Source organism: Neofelis nebulosa, chromosome 6 (assembly GCF_028018385.1).
Source record: "Neofelis nebulosa isolate mNeoNeb1 chromosome 6, mNeoNeb1.pri, whole genome shotgun sequence".
NCBI classification, from domain to species: domain Eukaryota; kingdom Metazoa; phylum Chordata; class Mammalia; order Carnivora; family Felidae; genus Neofelis; species Neofelis nebulosa.
Genome location: NC_080787.1, coordinates 103,687,638 through 103,706,167, shown reverse-complemented (window position 1 = coordinate 103,706,167; position 18,530 = coordinate 103,687,638). Strand labels below are relative to the sequence as shown.

The window sequence follows — 18,530 nt, the reverse complement described above, 5'->3', positions numbered from 1 at the left end:
TGACTTCTGCTCAGATCATAATCTCATGGTTCACAACTTCAAGCCCTGAATCGGGCTCTGTGCTGACAGCTCAGAGCCTGCTTCATTCAGATCTTGTGTCTCCCTCTCTCTCTCTCTCTCTCTCTCTGCCCCTCCCTTGCTTGCATTCTCTCTCTCTCTCTCTCTCAAAAATAAATAAACGTTGGGGTGCCTGGGTGGCTCAGTAAGTTAAGCATCCAACTTCGACTCAGGTCACGATCTGGCACTCTGTGAGTTCAAGCCCGCATCGGGCCCTGTGCTGATGGCTCAAAGCCTGGAGCCTCCTTCAGATTCTGTGTCTCCCCTCTCTCTGTCCCTCCCCCCCCCCATGCTCTGTCTCTCTCACTCTCAAAAATGAGTAAATGTTTAAAAAAAATCTTTTAATAAATAAATAAATAAATGTTTAAAAAATTTTAAGAACACTGAATTAGCAAAAGTTATCTACTCAATGCAATATGATCAATCATTAAAAACCCCATTTCTAGAGACAAGCCTGAGGCTGAATCCTGGCTCCACTGCTTACTTAAACTCTGTAAGCCTGAGTTTCCACATCTGAAAAGAAAGATGTTTAAGCCAATATCCTGGACTTGTTGTAATGTTTAAATAGGAATGCAGGCACTGGGCCTGGCACATAGGTAGTTCTCAAGAAAAGTGAACTATCATTTAGAAACCTCAATTTGCATTCCATCACTACCTCCCTATGTGCCCTAGGGCTCATCACTATGAAGAAACCAATGAAAACATGGAGACAGAATTAAATGCTCTCTAATGCTGAGATTATCAATCATGAATAACAGTAATAAAAATTGGACCAAAAGTTTGAAAAATAAAAGCCTTAAACAATTCAGATATTTTTTGTATTGTACTTGAAGCTTGCATCTGTTTGATCACAGATGACTCAGCATTAGAATATCAAAATAAAGAAGCCTGAACAGTCAAACTTCAGGTATTCTCAAATACTTTAATACCTGCTGTGAAGGATGGACTATGAAACACCTGCGTGTGTGTGTATGTGTGTTGGGCTGGCACAGGGGGTGGGTAGGTCTCAGTAGTAACCAGCTTAAAGAGTATCTTGTTACCATTTTTTCACAGATGAGGTTAAATCTTTGTTCTTCCTTAGACCTTAAATTGTATCAGTTATCAGCTCTGTATCACATAGTATCCAAGTAAAGATTCAATGTAGCTGCTATGTCATACAGGGCCATTACAAGTATATAGGCGGGCACCCAGAGCACAGGCTGGTTTTCAGGCACCACTTACCCTGAGTTGGGCACCTTTGTGCAAGGGCACAACCATACATGGGAGTCATGTGCAGAAGTAAAAAGATTTTCAGTATTTAGCTGGCATATTTGGATAACTATTTATACAATATACACCCACATATACACAAACATGACTGAAAATCGTCAAGGATTCAACTGAGTAAATGGAGAAGGATATTCATCAAAACTGAAAATAGCTTCAAAAAGCTCAAGAGAGCAGGTTCCTGTCCCCTCCGTCCCCCCTCAGGTGGCCTGTGTTGGAACATCGTAGCCAACAGGAACTTTGGGGATGGAAGATAGGTCAAGGCTGCGACACAGTAAAACTCTGGCCCTCCTATGGTTTTTCCCCCATAGTTGCTCACTCACACACTCTCACTCTCATAAAATGAAGGAGAAAAAATCCACAGATAGAAAGGACCTACTCACCTGAGTTGGCAGAAACACTGGTAAACAAAAGACTGTTGTCTTGCTATCTTGACTGCATTAAAAATCTGTAATCCTAGTCAAGAATATGCTAAATGCTAAAGGAACCAGTCTTAAAATGTTGACTCTACCAATTCCATCTGCCTCCTTGAGCTTCTCCCTACCAGATACCCACGCTCATATAAAAAAAAAAAAATTTGTTCAATATTGCACATGCATATCAATCCTGCTAGACTTTCAACAGTTGCCTTCCATAAAAATAAGTATAGGATATTACATTAGCCTATTACTAGCCCTGTGACCTGCGTAACACAGTAGTTCAAGAGCTACTGTTTAAGGAACAGAAATTCCAGATTAAATATGGTACATTATCACATATGCAAAGAGAATATTCATTGCAGCATTGTTTATATTAAGTTTGGAAGTAATCTAAACGTTTATTAAAGGGAGAATGCATTAGTAAAGTATAATATATTCATACAATGGAAAACCTGGAGCTAAAATGTAAAGAATTTAAGCTACCAGTTCAAGTTGAGATATTATGTGGATAAATTGCAAACAATGCAGAGTAGAAGAAAAGCACACTCCAGAATGATACATACAGTATAATAGTATTTATAAAAGATTTTAAAACTCCCAACATTACCTCTGCCTGAGAATTTGTTAGAACAGTCTCTTGCATGTTCTTTGCATGCACACTAAAGTCCTAAGGAACAGTCACTCTAAAAATAGAAAATTAAGGTTTAAAAAAAGACTATTAATCATATAAAGTTCCTCAAATGGCAGGGAGGAGCCTTATTTAGTCATGGAAATCCCTTAGCCCTTTAAGTCATAAGATGTGTGTTCTATCTCCATTCTGCTACTCACGAAGACACTATTTTACCAAGCTTCAGTTTTCTCTCCTAAATAAGGCTGATAACACCTGCCTTGCAGGTTGAAGTACAATAATGCATGTAAAAGAGTTATATACTCTTTTAAAGAGTCTTAAAAGGTCTTGGACTTGTTTTTTGCCTGTCAAGAGATCACATTATAAGTCTCTACAGGGAAAAAAAATGTTGAGTCTGCACTTTCTCATCTAGTCTAGTATATGGTTAAATATGACAACACAACAGGAAAGGGCAACCCTTCACCTTCCTCCTCCCGGTCCCTGATCTGGCTGCCTCCTATGCTTCCTATATTTAGCACACAGTGCCCCCCCCCCCCCCAAAACAAGCAAACAAACAAACAAACCACGAAACCAGGGCTCCTGGCAGAGCTCCCTTGGGGAACTCCCCTTGACCTTGGAATAAATCTCTTTAATCTCGCCAACCCTGCCTCCCCTCAGTACACACGCCCCTCTGCAGCCCCGGAGGCACATGAACGAAAACCCAACGGTCACGGTCTCATAAGAGACTGCAAAAATCACAGTGCGGTGTCGTTGGGTTTGGAAGGTTGTTTGCTCTCGACAATTAAGAGGAAAGTATACATAGACTCTTAAACCCTACTCTTGCTTATTGGGAAATAAGTTCTGCGGCTTGTTTCCAAACACACTGTGCCCAAATCTGTATTCACTACAAAGCCAGGCACACCGAGGCCCCTGGAGCGACAGGCTGCATTTGCGATGGGACAGACCCACCTCTCTCACGCTCTCCCACACACAGGGACCCACCGAGGCGCACAAGCCGGCGCGGGCACACTCCGCACGCGGGATGTGCTCAGGGGCCCCATGCCCGTTCTCCCCCTACCCCGGGCTGGCCCCGGCCGGCTCCGCGCCTCACCTGTCTTGAAGACCATCTTGTCATCGTCCGTGGACCCAAAGGTCTTCAGCATGGACACGAAGAGCACCCCGCAGGCGTTCTGGATGCCGAACACCGACCCGTTGCACCACATGGCCGCCAGCATCACCAGCCAGCCCCAGCCGCCCTCGGGAGGCTGAGGGGGCTCAGCGCCCGCCGGTCCCGCCAGCTCTACCTCCACCTTCTCGACGAGCGCCTCGGGGCCGTCCGAGGGTCTCGGGCCCGGCCGCGGAGCTGCCCCGGTGGGCGCGGGGCCCGGCGGCTGCGCCTCGCTCGTCCCCCGCGCGGCGGCGGGCTCCTCGGGGAAGGGCACCATGGCCCGAGGCGGCCCCCTCGGGAGCCAGGGGAGCGCGAGGGGTGCGAGTTCCTGGCGGGCTCACGGAGGAGCCGCCGAGCGCCCGGCCGGCGGGCTGGTGAGGCCGAGGAGAGGGCGGTGGAGCCCCCGGTGGGACGGCGGCGCAGGGCACGGAGGCTGCCGCCGAGGAGGAAGGCGGAGGCGAGCCGGCACCCCAGAGGACAGCACTCAAGCCTCCAGCCCACAGCCCCGCACCCCCTACTGCGTCGGGGGCCGGCCGGCCGGCTCTTAAAGACGCCCCCCGCCCCGCAGGCTGGGGGCGTGGCCGGCGCGGGACGTACCCCAGACTCTCCAGATGATTGGGCTTCGGTAGATCGGAGGCGGGGCCCCCCGCCTGGCTGAGCCCGGAGCCAGGTGTCCGCGGGTGGCGGTCTGTGCGCGCGCGCCTGCGGCAAGGCCTCCTCCAACCTAGTTGGGGGGTCACGGATGTGTGGGTTACCTCGTCTCCAAGTATTAAAGGAAGGGGCGCGAATCTTCCTAAGTACAGTCTGGGTGTGTCATCACAAAGCGGTATGAGATCTTTAGCCTCAGCTGACAGCGTCACAACCAAACTAACATTGTCTCTTTGCTTTGTTTCTGTTTTGCTTTTTGACATGCACCTCTTATTACTAACCATAATATTTGGGGTACATAACGCCCCCTGCTTACTTAAAAGAAAGTCAGAAGTATAAGGGGACTTATGTAATCGTTTCATTTCTCCTGCTTTCATATACAATTTCCTATAAATACTTGGCACATTAAAATGCCCATTTTGTAAGACACTGTAATACCAAAGCCTTCCAGTAACATTTTTGACAGACAGCTGGAAAACATTACATTTAAACTACAGCACAGTTATTTGCACTTTAAACAAAAACTAGCACCTATATTCAACTCCCTGAAGCATGTAGCAACAACAATATATGTGAAAGAAAGGAAGAATAGCCATGAAATTGAGCCCAGTTAAATGTGTCAGTTACTCGGGTTCTTCGCTTCAAAGTCAAAATATACTAGTTATTTTATGGGCTCATCACTGCAATGGAGGACACAGATGAGTGTGATTGGTCTCACTTCTTCTTCTGCCCATTAATAAACTACCCAGGAAAAAGTCCTGGGATAAAACAGGAGGCTCAGATGGTGAGTATTATAATACATACACAACAAAGAGAAGTAGGATGGAACCATAAAATTCTCTTCAAAACACTACAGAAGAGCTTCTACAGCAAGATGCCTTGGAGCTGAGCCCTGAATCAAATAGGGAAATTGAGTGGGCAAAGATAGCAGAAGAGCATTCTTGGTAGAGAAAACCGCCTAAGCTACAGAACGCAGTGTATAGTTGAAGAAAGGGAACATAGCTCAGGTATAATGAATGTGTCTTAGAGATGGGGTTAGAATAATATACTAAAAATAGTCACACGAGTGCACAAAAATGAACGCACAAGGATGTTATTTCAGCATTGTTGGAAATAAGGAAAAAGTGGCGGGTTGATTAAATACATACTGCATAACCTCTAAATGTTGTTCACCTCTGTTGACTTCGAAAGCTATCCACATTTTACTTAGCCATGAAAGTACATTTTTAAAAAGGCATGGATTAGAACGCAAAATATAAAGTAAACATCCATGAGTCAATATCGATATAAGCAAATGATTAAGTATATTAAGTCTTCCTCTCAAGACCCATAATCCCAGTCTAATCATTAAAAAAAAAAAAAACAAAAAAAAACCAGACAGCGGTGCCTCGATGGCTCAGTCAGTGAAGAGTCTGACTGTGGCTCAGGTCATGATTCCTGAATTGAGACCCTGGGTCTCTGCTGTCAGCGCAAAACCTACTTCAGATCCTCTGCCCCATCTTCTCTCTCTGCCCCTCCCCCACTCACTCTCTCTGTCTCTCTCAAAATAAATAAATAAACTTTAAAAAAAAATTTTAAAAATACTAAACAAATCCCAACTGAGGGACATTCTATAAAACAACTGACAAGTACTTGTCAATACTGTTAAGGTCATGAAAAACAAGGAAAGTCTGTGAAACTGTCACATCCAAGAGGAACTGAAGGCAGCTGAATAACTAAATGTAATGTGGCATCCTAGATGGGATCCTGGAACAGAAAAAGGACATTAGGAAAAAACTAAGGAAATCTAGGGGAAGGATGGCTCAGTTGGTTGAGTGTCCAACTCTTGATTTCACCTCAGGTCACGATCTCACAATTCATGAGATTGCACCCCACATCTGGCTCCATGCTGCACATAGAGTCTGCTTGGGATTCTCTCTCTCCCTCTCCCTCTGCCCCTACCCCACTCAGGCACCCTTGTTCTCTCTCCCTCTAAATAAATAAATAAATAAATAAATAAATAAATAAATAAATAAATAAGGAAATCTGAATAAAATACAGACTTCAGTTAATTATTAATATTGGCTTATTAATTGTAATGAGTGTGGAATGTGAATTAAGATGTTAATAATAGGAGAAAATGGGTGAAGAGGGTGAAAAGGGATGGGAACTCTGTACTATCTTTGCAATATTTCTATAAATCTAAAACACTTCTAAATATAAAATGTATTTTTAAAAAAATCTTTAAGCTCTAGGCTCAGTGTGGAGCTTGAATTCATGACCCTGAGATCAAGAGTCATATGCTAAAAAGAAAGAAAGAAAGAAAGAAAGAAAGAAAGAAAGAAAGAAAGAAAGAAAGAAAGAAAAGAAAGAAAGAAAGAAAGAAAGAAAAGAAAGGAGCGCCTGGGTGGCTCAGTCGGTTAAGCGTCCAACTTCAGCTCAGGTCATGATCGCATGGTCTGTGAGTTCGAGCCCCACGTCGGGCTCTGTGCTGACAGCTCAGGGCCTGGAGCCTGCTTCGGATTCTGTGTCTCCCTCTCTCTCTGACTCTCCCCCATTCATGCTCTGTCTCTCTCTGTCTCAAAAGTAAATAAATAAACATTAAGAAAAAAAAAAGAGCCATATGCTATACCGGCTGAGCCAGCCAGGCACCCCTAAAGTTTTTTAAAAGTTTATGTATCATGAACCCATTCTTGTAAAAATACATACATGAGTACATAGCAATGTATTAAATATGATACAGTTTAAGTTTTACTTTATATATAATTGCTACATATACCATATATATAACATTATTTCTAAGCATTATATAGTGTATTTTATTTTCAGATTAAAGTTTGACATTTTTCATGCAGATTGATTTAGGAATAGCTCTGACTTAAGGGATTAAAAAGTTAATGCCCACAGACCACTTAGCATGGTGACTGGTGCACAGCAAGTTCTTAGGAAATGTTAGCAGTTACTACCATTCTTATTACTATTGATGACATCATTGTTTCTGTCTAGGGACTCGGAATCAAGCGATTTAAATGGATGTTTACATTTTTATAAACACAACCTTTATTTAATCACAAATATATCAGGTTAGGAAATTAAAATATGAAAATATTTGAATTTAGGAGCTTAGACATCCCTGTCCTCAACTATTATGTTGTCTAGTCCTTAAAGAGAAATTTATTTTCCACCACTCACTGTTTCCCTAACTCACAAAATGCACCCCTTACAAAACCCAATACAAAGTCTACAACACAAATAAATGGGAAGATATTCCATGCTCGTAGAATGAAAGAATATTGTTAAAATGTACATACTACCCAAAACAATCTACGGATTCAATGCAATCTCCATCAAAATACCAATGGCATTTTTCATAGAACTAGAACAAATACTCCTAAGATTTGTATGGAACTAAAAACATGCTGAATAGCCAAAGCAATCATGAGAAAGAAGCACAAAGCTCTCTAATTTCAAACTATACTACAAAGCTATAGTAATCAAAACAGTAGGATACTGGCACAAAAACAGACACATAGATTAATAGAATAGAATAGAATAGAAAGCCCAGAAAAGTCACATAAAGTTCAATTAATCTATGACAAATGAGGCAAGAATATACAATAGGGAAAAAACTGTCTCTTCAATAAATGGTGTTAGGAAAACTGAACAGTTACATACAAAAGAAAAAAACTGGACCCTATCTTACACCATATACAAAAATAAGTTCAGTGTGGATTAAAGATCTAAGTATAGGACCTGAAATCATAAAAGTCCTAGAAGAAAATGTAGGCAATAAGTTCTTTGACACTAGTTTAGCAATATATTTTGGACCCATCTCCTCAGGCAGGGCAACGAAAGCTAAAATAAACAAATAGAATTACCTCAAACTGGGGCAACTGTGTGGCTTAGTCAGTTGAGCATCCAACTCTTGATTTCAGCTCAGGTCATGATCCCAGAGTCACGGGATCAAGACCCATGTGGGGCTCTGCACTGAGCATAGAGCCTGCTTAAGATTCTCTCTGTCTCTCTGTCTCTCTGTCTCTCTCTCTCTCTCCTTCTACCCCTCTCCCACACTCTTTCTCTCTCTCTCTCTAAAATGAAAAAGAAAAAGAAAGATAAAATTGTTACATCAAACTGAAAACCTTTTGCACAATGAAGTAAACCATCAACAAAATGAAAAGGGAACCTGCTGAGTGGGACAAGATATTTGTAAATCATACATCCACTAAGGAGTTAATATCCAAAATATATAAAGAATTTGTACAAGTTAATACCAAAAAAAAAACCACATAACCCAATTTAAAAATGGGCAGAGGACTTGAATATACATTTTTCCAGTGAAGATACACAGGTGGCCAACAGACACATGAAAAGATGGTCAACATCACTAATCACTAATCAAGGAAATGCAAATCAAAACCACAATGAGATATCACCTCACATCTATCAGACTGTCTATTATCAAAAAGACAATAAGTATTGGCAATGATGTGGAGAAAAGGGAATCGTCATACACTGTTGGTTAGAATGTAAATTGGTACAGCCACTATGGAAAACAGTATGGAGATTCCTCAAAAAATTAAAAATAGAACTACCATACAATCTAGCAACTCCACTTCTAAATATTTATCCAAAAAAAACAAAAACATCGATTCAAAAAGATATATGCATCCCTATGTGATGAAGCATTACTTACAAAACCAAGATATGGAAGCAACCTAAAGGTCCATCAATAGCTGAATGGGTAAAAAAGTTGTAATATATCGATGTAATAGAATATTACTCAGCCATGAAAAAAATGAATCTTACCATTTGCAACAACATAAATGGACCTAGAGGGTATTATGCTAGGTGAAATAAGCCATACAGAGAAATAAAAATACTATATTATTTCACGTATATGTGAAACCTAAAAATAAGTGAACAAACAAAACAAAACAGAAACACACTCGTAGATGGGAGAAACAAATTGTTATTATCAGGGTGGGGAGCAGTTGGGGGTTGAAGAATGGCAGAAATAGGTGAAGGGAATTAAGAGGTACAAACTTCCAGTTATAATACAAATAAGTCATGATGATGTAATGTATAGCATAGGGAAGATAGTAATATTATAATAACTGCATGGTGACAGATGGTAACAAGACTTATGGTGTAGGTCATTCATAATGTATAATAATATTGAATCATTATGATGCACACCTGGAACCAATAGGATATATTATGTCAATTATACTTCAATTAAAAAAATAATCAAGGGGCGCCTGGGTGGCTCAGTCAGTTGAGCATCCGACTTCGGCTCAGGGCATGATCTCGCAGTCTGTGAGTTCAAGCCCCGCGTCGGGCTCTGGGCTGACGGCTCAGAGCCTGGAGCCTGTTTCCGATTCTGTGTCTCCCTCTCTCTCTGCCCCTTCCCTGCTCATGCTCTGTCTCTCTCTGTCTCAAAAATAAATAAAAACATTAAAAAATTTTTTAATATAAAAATAATAATAATAATCTGATATGGGGTGCCTGGGTGACTCAGTTGGATAAGTGTCCAACTTCGGCGCAGGTCAGGATATGGTTCGTGAGTTCGAGCCCCACATCAGGTTCGGTGCTGACAGCTCAGAGTCTGAAGCCTGCTTCAGATTGTGTCTCCCTCTCTCTCTGCCCCTTCCCTGCTCACACTCTGTCTCTCTCCCTTTCAAAAATAAACATTTAAAAAAATTTTTTTAAATAATAATCTGATACAAAATCTCTCTCTCCCATTACTAACTAGATCTGTTTGGAACAATTGGTTCATTTACTCAGAGCAAAGTATTCTTCTAGACTATGGTCTGAGTGAAGGGCATATACTGAAGTTTACCAATAAAAACAGAAGTTCCATTCTAGTTAAGCCACAAGTTGGCTTTGCCTTCACCTTCACGGCTTTCCTTTGCCTTTCTCAAATTTCTAAGTTGGTGAAAGAAAAGATGTCATGATGTGAAATGAAAAAATAAAACACTTTAAAAATAATAAGGTGCCTTAAACATTAAGAATCAAGAGTTATTTTAGGTTTCCATGCTCTTTGGAAAAGATATTCTAGACCCCAAATTGGGTTCTGGGCTGAAATCGTATTAAATCAGGCAAGTTTGTGTTTAGCATTTTGTTTTGCTGTATCAAAGGGGGAAACTTAAATCAGATTTTCTTATTTGAATGTTTTTTACAAGAAAGCTTTTAACTTATAAATGCCAATAAGCCACCTACTGAAGCAAAGTTTTGGGTGTGAAGAGAAATATATTCTATTTCTACATCCAAACCTGCCACTAACTTACATTGTATACGTTGACTTCTTGCCTCACCTTCTCCATCTGAAAATATGAAACTGTTTATATATAACTACCTCATAATAATGGTATATTCCTTAATGGGTTCCTATTTATTAAGCACTTTGTGATCATGAGATAGAAGGATTTATAAACATAAAACACAGGGTACCTGGTGGCTCAGTTGGTTGAACATCTGACTGTTGATTTTGGCTCATGTCTTGATCCCAGAGTCATAGGATAGAGCCCCGTGTCAGGCTCTGTGCTGAGTGTGGAGCCTGCTTAAGATTCTTTCTCTCTCCCCCTGCTTCACTCCCCTGCTCACACACTCTCTCTCAGTAAAATATATATATATAACTGATAAAATATATTTGAACAACATATAAAGAACAATATGTTCTTTAACTCTAAATGCCAGCAGTAACTTCACAGTAAGGCCTTTTCACCTGTAGTTTGTATTAAACCTATTATTTATAAAAACTTTTTTAATTTTCATTTATTTCTGACAGAGACAGAGAGAGAGACAGAGCATGAGCAGGGGAGGGGCAGAGAGAGAGGGAGACACAGAATCCGAAGCGGGCTCCCCAGGCTCTGAGTTGTCAGCACAGAGCCCGACGCGGGGCTCAAACTCACAGGCCTCGAGATCATGACCTGGTCGGACGCTCAACCGGCTGAGCCACCCAGGCACCCCAAACCTATTATTTATAAACTAACTACTTATTAAAGTATCCTTACTTGACTCCTCACTGTATCCTGAGATGCCATTCTTTCCTATTTAGAAGAGTCTCATTTTTTAGCTAAACATTAACACTTTCCACTCTCCAAGAAATGTTCTCCATCTAGTCCAGTTCAGCATAACTACTCTTTAAACATCTGAGTTGAACTAAATATACTAAATACTAAATTACTAAGTTATGCGGTCATGGATTTCCAGCTATGTGCTATGTAATCCAGTACATAATACCTGCTTTGATACCATTTTAATTACTGTTTTAAATCTAGTGGCCAACAGTAGCTTTCTACTGCTTTTGTGGCTATGGACAAATTCTAATGCCTAATCTTTCTAAGTGTCTATTCTCCAAATCACAAAATAGGAATAGTACTATCATGGTGATTATTTGGGAGAAGATGGAGTATTAGTGAACTGCTACAATAAAATCAAATTTAAACACACACACACACACACACACACACACACACACACAACCTAGACATTTTATTGTGAATGTTTTGATTAAAAACATATGCATAGAGATTCTTCAATATTGACTTGCACAAGTGATAAATGAGGATTTTGATGCTTAAAACTGCACTTTATAAGTGACACTGGATTAACTCTCTGACTTCCACTTCCTCACCTCTTTTAAAAATCCCTTCAATCTGCTCTTCCCCTAGAATCCCCCTAATCTTCTCCAAATGAGGCTAATAAGCTGGGGCTCTTCCTTTATATCCCTTTTCCCTAGGTAGGGGCCCAGGGCAGGCTGTCCCCAAATGTACCCCTGTGACATATTGATTATTTTGAATTGGAACTACTTGGGAAATAGCCGGAGTAAGAACACTCAGACCCTCCTCTCCCTTTCTCTCTCAATCTCTCTCTCTCTCTCTCTCTCTCTCTCTCTCTCTCTCTCTCTCTCTCTCTCTCTCTGAAAGCAGGAAATAAATCTCCCATATGAAAAATACTCTCCCTGGGGCACCTGGGTGGCTCAGTCGGTTAAGCGTCCGACTTCCGCTCAGGTCATGATCTCTCAGTTAATGGGTTCGAGCCCTGCAACCAGCTCTGTGCTGACAGGTCAGAGCCTGGAGCCTTCTTTGGATTCTGCATTTCCTATTCTCTTTGTCCCTCCCCCACTCACGCTCTGTCTCTCTTGCAAAAATAAATAAGCATTAAAAAAAATTTTAATAAAAAAACTTAAAAAAAGAAAAATCCCCTCCCTATACTAAGAAGTAAAAAACAACAACAAAAAAAATCCTTATCACCAGAGACAGGTACTTTAAAGTTCAGAAGCCAGAGAAGCAAACCTTGTTACTAATCCACTGCCTCAGCCCAAATTCCACTTAGAATTCCTTACTAATTAAAGATCCCAAACATCTGTTTTCTTTATCCTGTAAATTCCTCACAAAAAAAAAAAAAAAAAAAAAAAAAAAAAACTACCTGACCCGGTCATTTCTTTGGGTCTCATTTTCATTACTGGGCCTCCATGTGCACATAATAAAACTTAGCTTTTTTTCCCCCTATTAATAAATCTCATGTAAATTGAATTCTTACTCCAGCTGGAAGAACACCTAGTTCCCTCAAATATAATCCAGCCAATTCCAACTCCAGAAGGTCTTCTGACTGGCCCCCTGCCTTCCATCTAGCTGCTGGTTCCCTAATGATTCCTTCTCATTTCACGTGGACCATCACAGTGACCTTCTAATTAGTCTTGTTGCCAAAAATCTCTGCCTCCACCAATTCATCCTCTACCCTATCTCTGCCCAATTTCTACTCTCCAGGCTTAAGACCTGCTCCTTATTTCAAGAACAGGTATAAACAGCTCCATGCCTGCCGTCCTATGGCCCCTCATCTTACAAGTGAAAAACTGATGCTAGGAAAAAGGAAAATGACTGTGTTTTGACTATTCCATGAACACACATACATCAAAGCCATGATAGTGACAAGACTCCAGCCCTTGTGATCCTAATTCTGCAACTTAAGTGGATAAGTTTTTTGTTTTTTTTTCTGATAGAGAACCATTTGCTTAAAGTGGATAAGTTTTAACTGTGGTTTTCATTTACCCATTTTACATTTCTAATTGAAAATAACTTTAACATTTTTTTTTCTAATACATCTTTTTTGTTTAGTTATTAAAGATTTAAAAAAATGTTTTTAATGTTTATTTATTTTTGAAAGAGAGAGACAGAGTGCAAGCTGGGGAGGGGCAGAGAGAAAGGGAGTCACAGAATCCAAAGCAGGCTCCAGGCTCTGAGCTGTCAGCACAGAACCCAATGCGGGGCTCAAACCCACAAATTGTGAGATCATGACCTGAGCCGAAGTGGAATGCTTAACCGACTGAGCCACCCAGACACTCCTGTTTGTTTGTGTGTTTGTTTATTGAGAGAGAGTTAGTGAGTATGAGTGGGGGAGGGGCAGAGAGAGAGAGGGAGGGAGACAGAGAGAATCCCAAGCAGGCTCCATGCTGTAAGTGTGGAGCCCCACGAGGGGCTCGATCCCACAAACCATGAGATGATAACCTGAGCCAAAACCAAGAGTAGGCTGCTCAACCGACTGAGCCACCCAGATGTCCCTAATGTAACAACTTTTAACACCATGATTTGTCTCCAGATATTTTTGGTTTTTATATATATTTTATAAAGCAAAATATTTTGCATCAATATTTATACTGTTAACTGTTCCAACAGCCTTCTCAAACTCTGTGCTATAGTGTTCTATAGGACAGGACAGAGATTGGCCTGGGGTTCACTGGACACTGCTCAGGCTAGAGTCTGAACACCTGCACCTTGGGGGTGCAATGTAGGTCCAGAGTCTGGTCTTCAACTCTGTGTTCCAGAATTCAATTATTTCCCCTCACTGGGGTCATTTGTCTTTTAGAGAGTGAGTCAGTCAAACTAAATCCACAATAAAACTAATTAAGAACCTAGGATATAGTTTTTAAATGTAATTTCATATACTTTCAGGGCAACTTGGATATTCTAATGGTTTTGTACAGTGTCTTGTTTTCCCAGAGGGAAAAATCTGCATGACAAAACCTATTACTACCCAAAGGCTGTTAGGAGATCCTACCCCAGGTTAAGAAGGTTGAATAATCTTCAGAGAAAATGTTCAAGCCTATGCTACCCTTATGCCCCCTAACTCCACTACAGAACACACAAGCTATCATAGCAAGAACACTTGGAATTAGAAAATGAGCTTCTGTCACTTCACCATCTGAATGACCTTGTTCTGGTCATCTGCTTTCAAGAGCTTATCTGCAGGTCAGTGCTGGAGACCCAAATACAATTCCTCAGCATCTAACCCAATTCACTCACCCAACATACTCCATCCTTCCAGTATGACAGCATTACCTCAGTCATGCGACAGCATTACCTCAGTCATGCGACAGCATTACCTCAGTCATGCTACAGCTTATCATAGGTATATTTTAGTATCATAAAAGATGATTGGGGAAACCCATTCTTCCCCCCCTTTTCCTTCCTTCCTTCCTTCCTTCCTTCCTTCCTTCCTTCCTTCCTTCCTTCCTTCCTTTTACTCTTTCTTTCTTCTTTCTTTCTTTCTTTCTTTCTTTCTTTCTTTCTTTCTTTCTTTCTTTCTTTCTTTCTCTCTCTCTCTCTCTCTCTCTCTCTTTCTTTCTTTCTTTCTTTCTTTCTTTCTTTCTTTCCTTCTTTCTTTTCTTCTTTCCTTCTTTCCTAAATTTAGGAGTGTGCCCTAGCGGTGGCCTGTGCTCCCCATGCCTAGTTCATCTATACCAAGTGTCCCCAAAGTATGGGTGCTCAACAAAAATCTCTTGAGTGCAGCATCCCACCTTTAGCACAGGCCCTGCTAATGTTTGTTGAATTGTACTCAGTAGAATTACATTTAGTGACATGAGAAGAAAAAACATATTTGATCACTTAAATTTGATAACAATAATCCCTCTGCATGTGGTACAGTAGAATTCTAGACAGTTTTGGAGGAAAGAGATTTGAATTCAAGCCCAGGCTTGCCCTCTCAAAAGCTGCCAACCTAAGACCCCAGGACTGTTGAGATGGAGTGGGATAATAAGCTCTGTGACCTATGCCTCATTGCACAGGGACTGATGTCATTGATATTAGAAGAGTGTCCTTAGTTATGAGTATTTATTGAAATTTTGTATTCATGGAATCATACAATATTACCTCTAGAGAGGGGATCCTATTATTTTGTACAACTTCCTGCTTAAAGCAAGAATATCTTTTTTTAATGTTTTATTTATTTATTTATTGAGAGAGAGAGAGAGAGAGAGAGAGAGAGAGAGAGCAGAGAAGGGGCAGAGAGAGAGAGGGAGACAGAGAATCCCAAGCAGGCTCTGCTCTGTCAGAGCAGAGCCTGAAGTGGGGCTCAAACTCATGAACTGTGAGATCGTGACCTGAGCCAAAAACAAGAGTCAGAAGCCTAACCAACTGAACCATCCACGCACCCCAAGAAACAATCTCTTCTAAGCATTATAGTGAAACCAAAGGGGCTACAATATGCAAGAAATTCAATTAAAACCCTCAAGATGTCATGGAATCAGCATTGTTTAACAATATGGCTCCCAGTTATACCTCAGCCTCTTCTCACCTTCTGAGTTGCCTGTGTCTGTCACAGTCTCAGTACAGAGACTTGCTTGCTTGGGTTGAGGGTGTGGGATGACATCATGGAAACGTATTCTCCGACCTCACCATGAAGGTAAAGCCCCAAGGAATACTTTTTGCAGACACAGAGAAACCAAAAATACCAGGCTAAAGGAACCTCAGCAGTCATGAATTCCTATGTTTTTAAAACATTTTTTACTGTGATCCACAGTTAGAAACACATTTAATGTAATAACCCAGTAAACACACACACACACACACACACACACACACACACACACACACAAATTGGAACAAAAGTTTAACAAAACAATATTTACTTTACAAAGTACAACAGCACATTCTGATCTCTTTTATTTCATCTTTTAAAAAGCTTTGCTAATCTTAAAAATAAAACAGCCAGTTATTTTACCAGCAAATGGCCTTACTCAGGGATAGGAGAGAATATGCAATTTGGGACATACAAGCTATGGCAAAACCATTGGCAAATCCAGGGAACAAAGAAGAGAGACACTTTTATAGAGGAAAGGGGGGAGTTGGGAGGGGCTATTATAAACAAAGAGTCCATTGGAGTAAACTGGGATTTTGAAGTGTGGTGGCTTTTCACTGGCTGAGGTGAGGCAATCTCTCATTGGTTGGGCAAGGGAAAAACTGCTTCCCACCTGCTGGGGTAGTTAAGTATAGGTTTCTTCTTCTTGGGTCTGCAAGGAGCTGAGGAGGAGTGGTAGGGTGGGAGAACTTCTCCTGCTGGTCTCCTGACTCCATTTTATTTATTTATTTTTATTATTTAAAATATTTTTTAATGTTTATTTATTTTTGAGAGAGAGAGAGAGAGAGAGAGAGAGAGAGAGAGAGAGAGAGAGAGAATCTGAAGCAGGTTCCAGGCTCCAAGCTGTCAGCACAGAGCCCGACATTGGGCTCAAACTCACAAACTGCGAGATCATGACCAGAGCCGCAGTCAGACGCTCAACCAACTGAGCCACCCAGGCACCCCTCCTGATTCCATTTTAAATAAGGTTTCCCTTTATTAATTTTCACAATCTGCCAGTGAAAATTCTAAATTGATTTTAAAACCTACCAATGAATTCAGATTTGAGGTTTGAAAAACACTGATCCAATCCAATGCTCTCACCTTACAAGTGAAAAACTGATGCTAGGAAAAAGGAAAATGACTGTGTTTTGACTATTCCATGAACACACATACATCAAAGTCATGATAGTGACAAGACTCAGCCCTTGTGATTCTCATCACGGCCTTCCCTCAGAACTTCCTATTACTTCTCCTGTCTTATGTATAGAGACAAATTTCCTCTATTTTAAGAGCCATTTAAACTTTAAATAATTAAAGCTAAATAAAATTTAAAATTCAGTTCCTCATGCTCATTAATCACAGTTCAGATGCCCAATAACTACATGTGGCTAGTGACTACCATATTGGACAGCACAGAAATAGAACATTTTTTCCATCATAACAGAAACTTCTGGGCAGCACTGATCTAATGAGCAAGGTGATAGTACCGTTCCTCTCTGATTATTTCAGTCAGTCCTGGGCATTCCTTTTCAAATCAAACAAAGACAAAGAGGGAAAAGAAAAAACCAGAACATAACCACAAAGCTAAAAGACATCATTTGGCAAGGAATTCAAAGAAACAGAGAAGTTTAGTCTGACAAGAGGAAAACCCACTGTAAATGTGAAGATTATCTTTAAATATTGAAGGACTGTCATATAAAAAAATTAATATTGTTCCATGACTTGAGGAATAGAATTAAACCCATGGGTCAGAGTTAGAGGAGAAAAGATTCTGGCTCAACAGAAGGAGAAACTTCTTCCATGTCAGAGCTTCCCTGTCAGTCCATCCCAAAGACAGAATGGACTGCCTCATAGAGGAGTGAGCTCTCCATCCTGGGGGTGTTCAAGCAAAGGTTGAGCATATGCCTGCCACACAGATATTAAAAAAAAAAAAATGATGGAAGAAAGGAAGTTATTTGTCATGCACATCAGGGAGAAGGTATGAATTCAAACATAAGTGGGTAGTTGGAATTGATGATCTTTGAAACCTCCTTAAACTCTGAGAATCTCTGACTCCTCTGATTGGTTTTCAGCCTATGGGTGAGAAATTCTGGAAAGCACAGGTAAAGTAGGGAGTGTCTAGACTATTTTGAGCAAAATCAGGTAGAAACTCAAGCATATAATACAGTGAGGGGTGCCTGGCTGGCTCAGTCAATACAGCATGCAACTCTTGATCTCAGGGTCATGAGTTTGAGACACACATCGGGCTTTAAAAAAAAAAAAAAAAAAGGAATATGACGGTGACAGAAGGCTCCAGAGAAACCGAGAGGAAGAAGGGGGAGGAGTAAGCAATTTAACTTCAATTAAATGGAATAGGGGGACAGAAAAGAAAGTGCATGAGGAAAAGAGGATTGTGAGGAAAAAAAAAAAGAAAGAATTGGGATGGGGTGAAAGAATGAGATGTTTGTAAGAGGTCTGTGATAAAAGACACAAATAGAAGCTTCAATTTTGACTCTCCCTGACTCGGTAAGTGACCTAATAAGTTTGTTTAGATAGCAGTAGAAAAATATGATAAAGGGAAGGACAAAAACAGATAAATATAATACAAAACACTACCTTTTGAAACCCTGAAGTGAAAAATACTTAACCACCCCACAGAGCCAAAAGGATTTCTTCCACTGCTACCTATCCACCCTCCAGCTCTTCAAGAATATGATAAAAAATAATACAACTATTGTGAAATGAAGACTGTATTCGTTTCTCTTACTACTACAACAAATTATCACAA

General features: G+C 40.7%; 1 protein-coding gene across 1 annotated transcript in view; it reads right to left on the bottom strand.

Annotated features, from left to right (window-relative positions):
* Positions 1-3,921, bottom strand: part of SLC16A10 (solute carrier family 16 member 10) — a 116,400-nt gene extending 112,479 nt beyond the window's left edge. Inside the window, exon 1 of the mRNA XM_058734989.1 lies at positions 3,461-3,921. Within this exon, the coding sequence (XP_058590972.1) occupies positions 3,461-3,794 (334 nt within the window). The 5' untranslated portion in view covers positions 3,795-3,921. The remainder of the gene's footprint in view (positions 1-3,460) is intronic.
* Between the last annotated feature and the right edge of the window lie 14,609 nt (positions 3,922-18,530).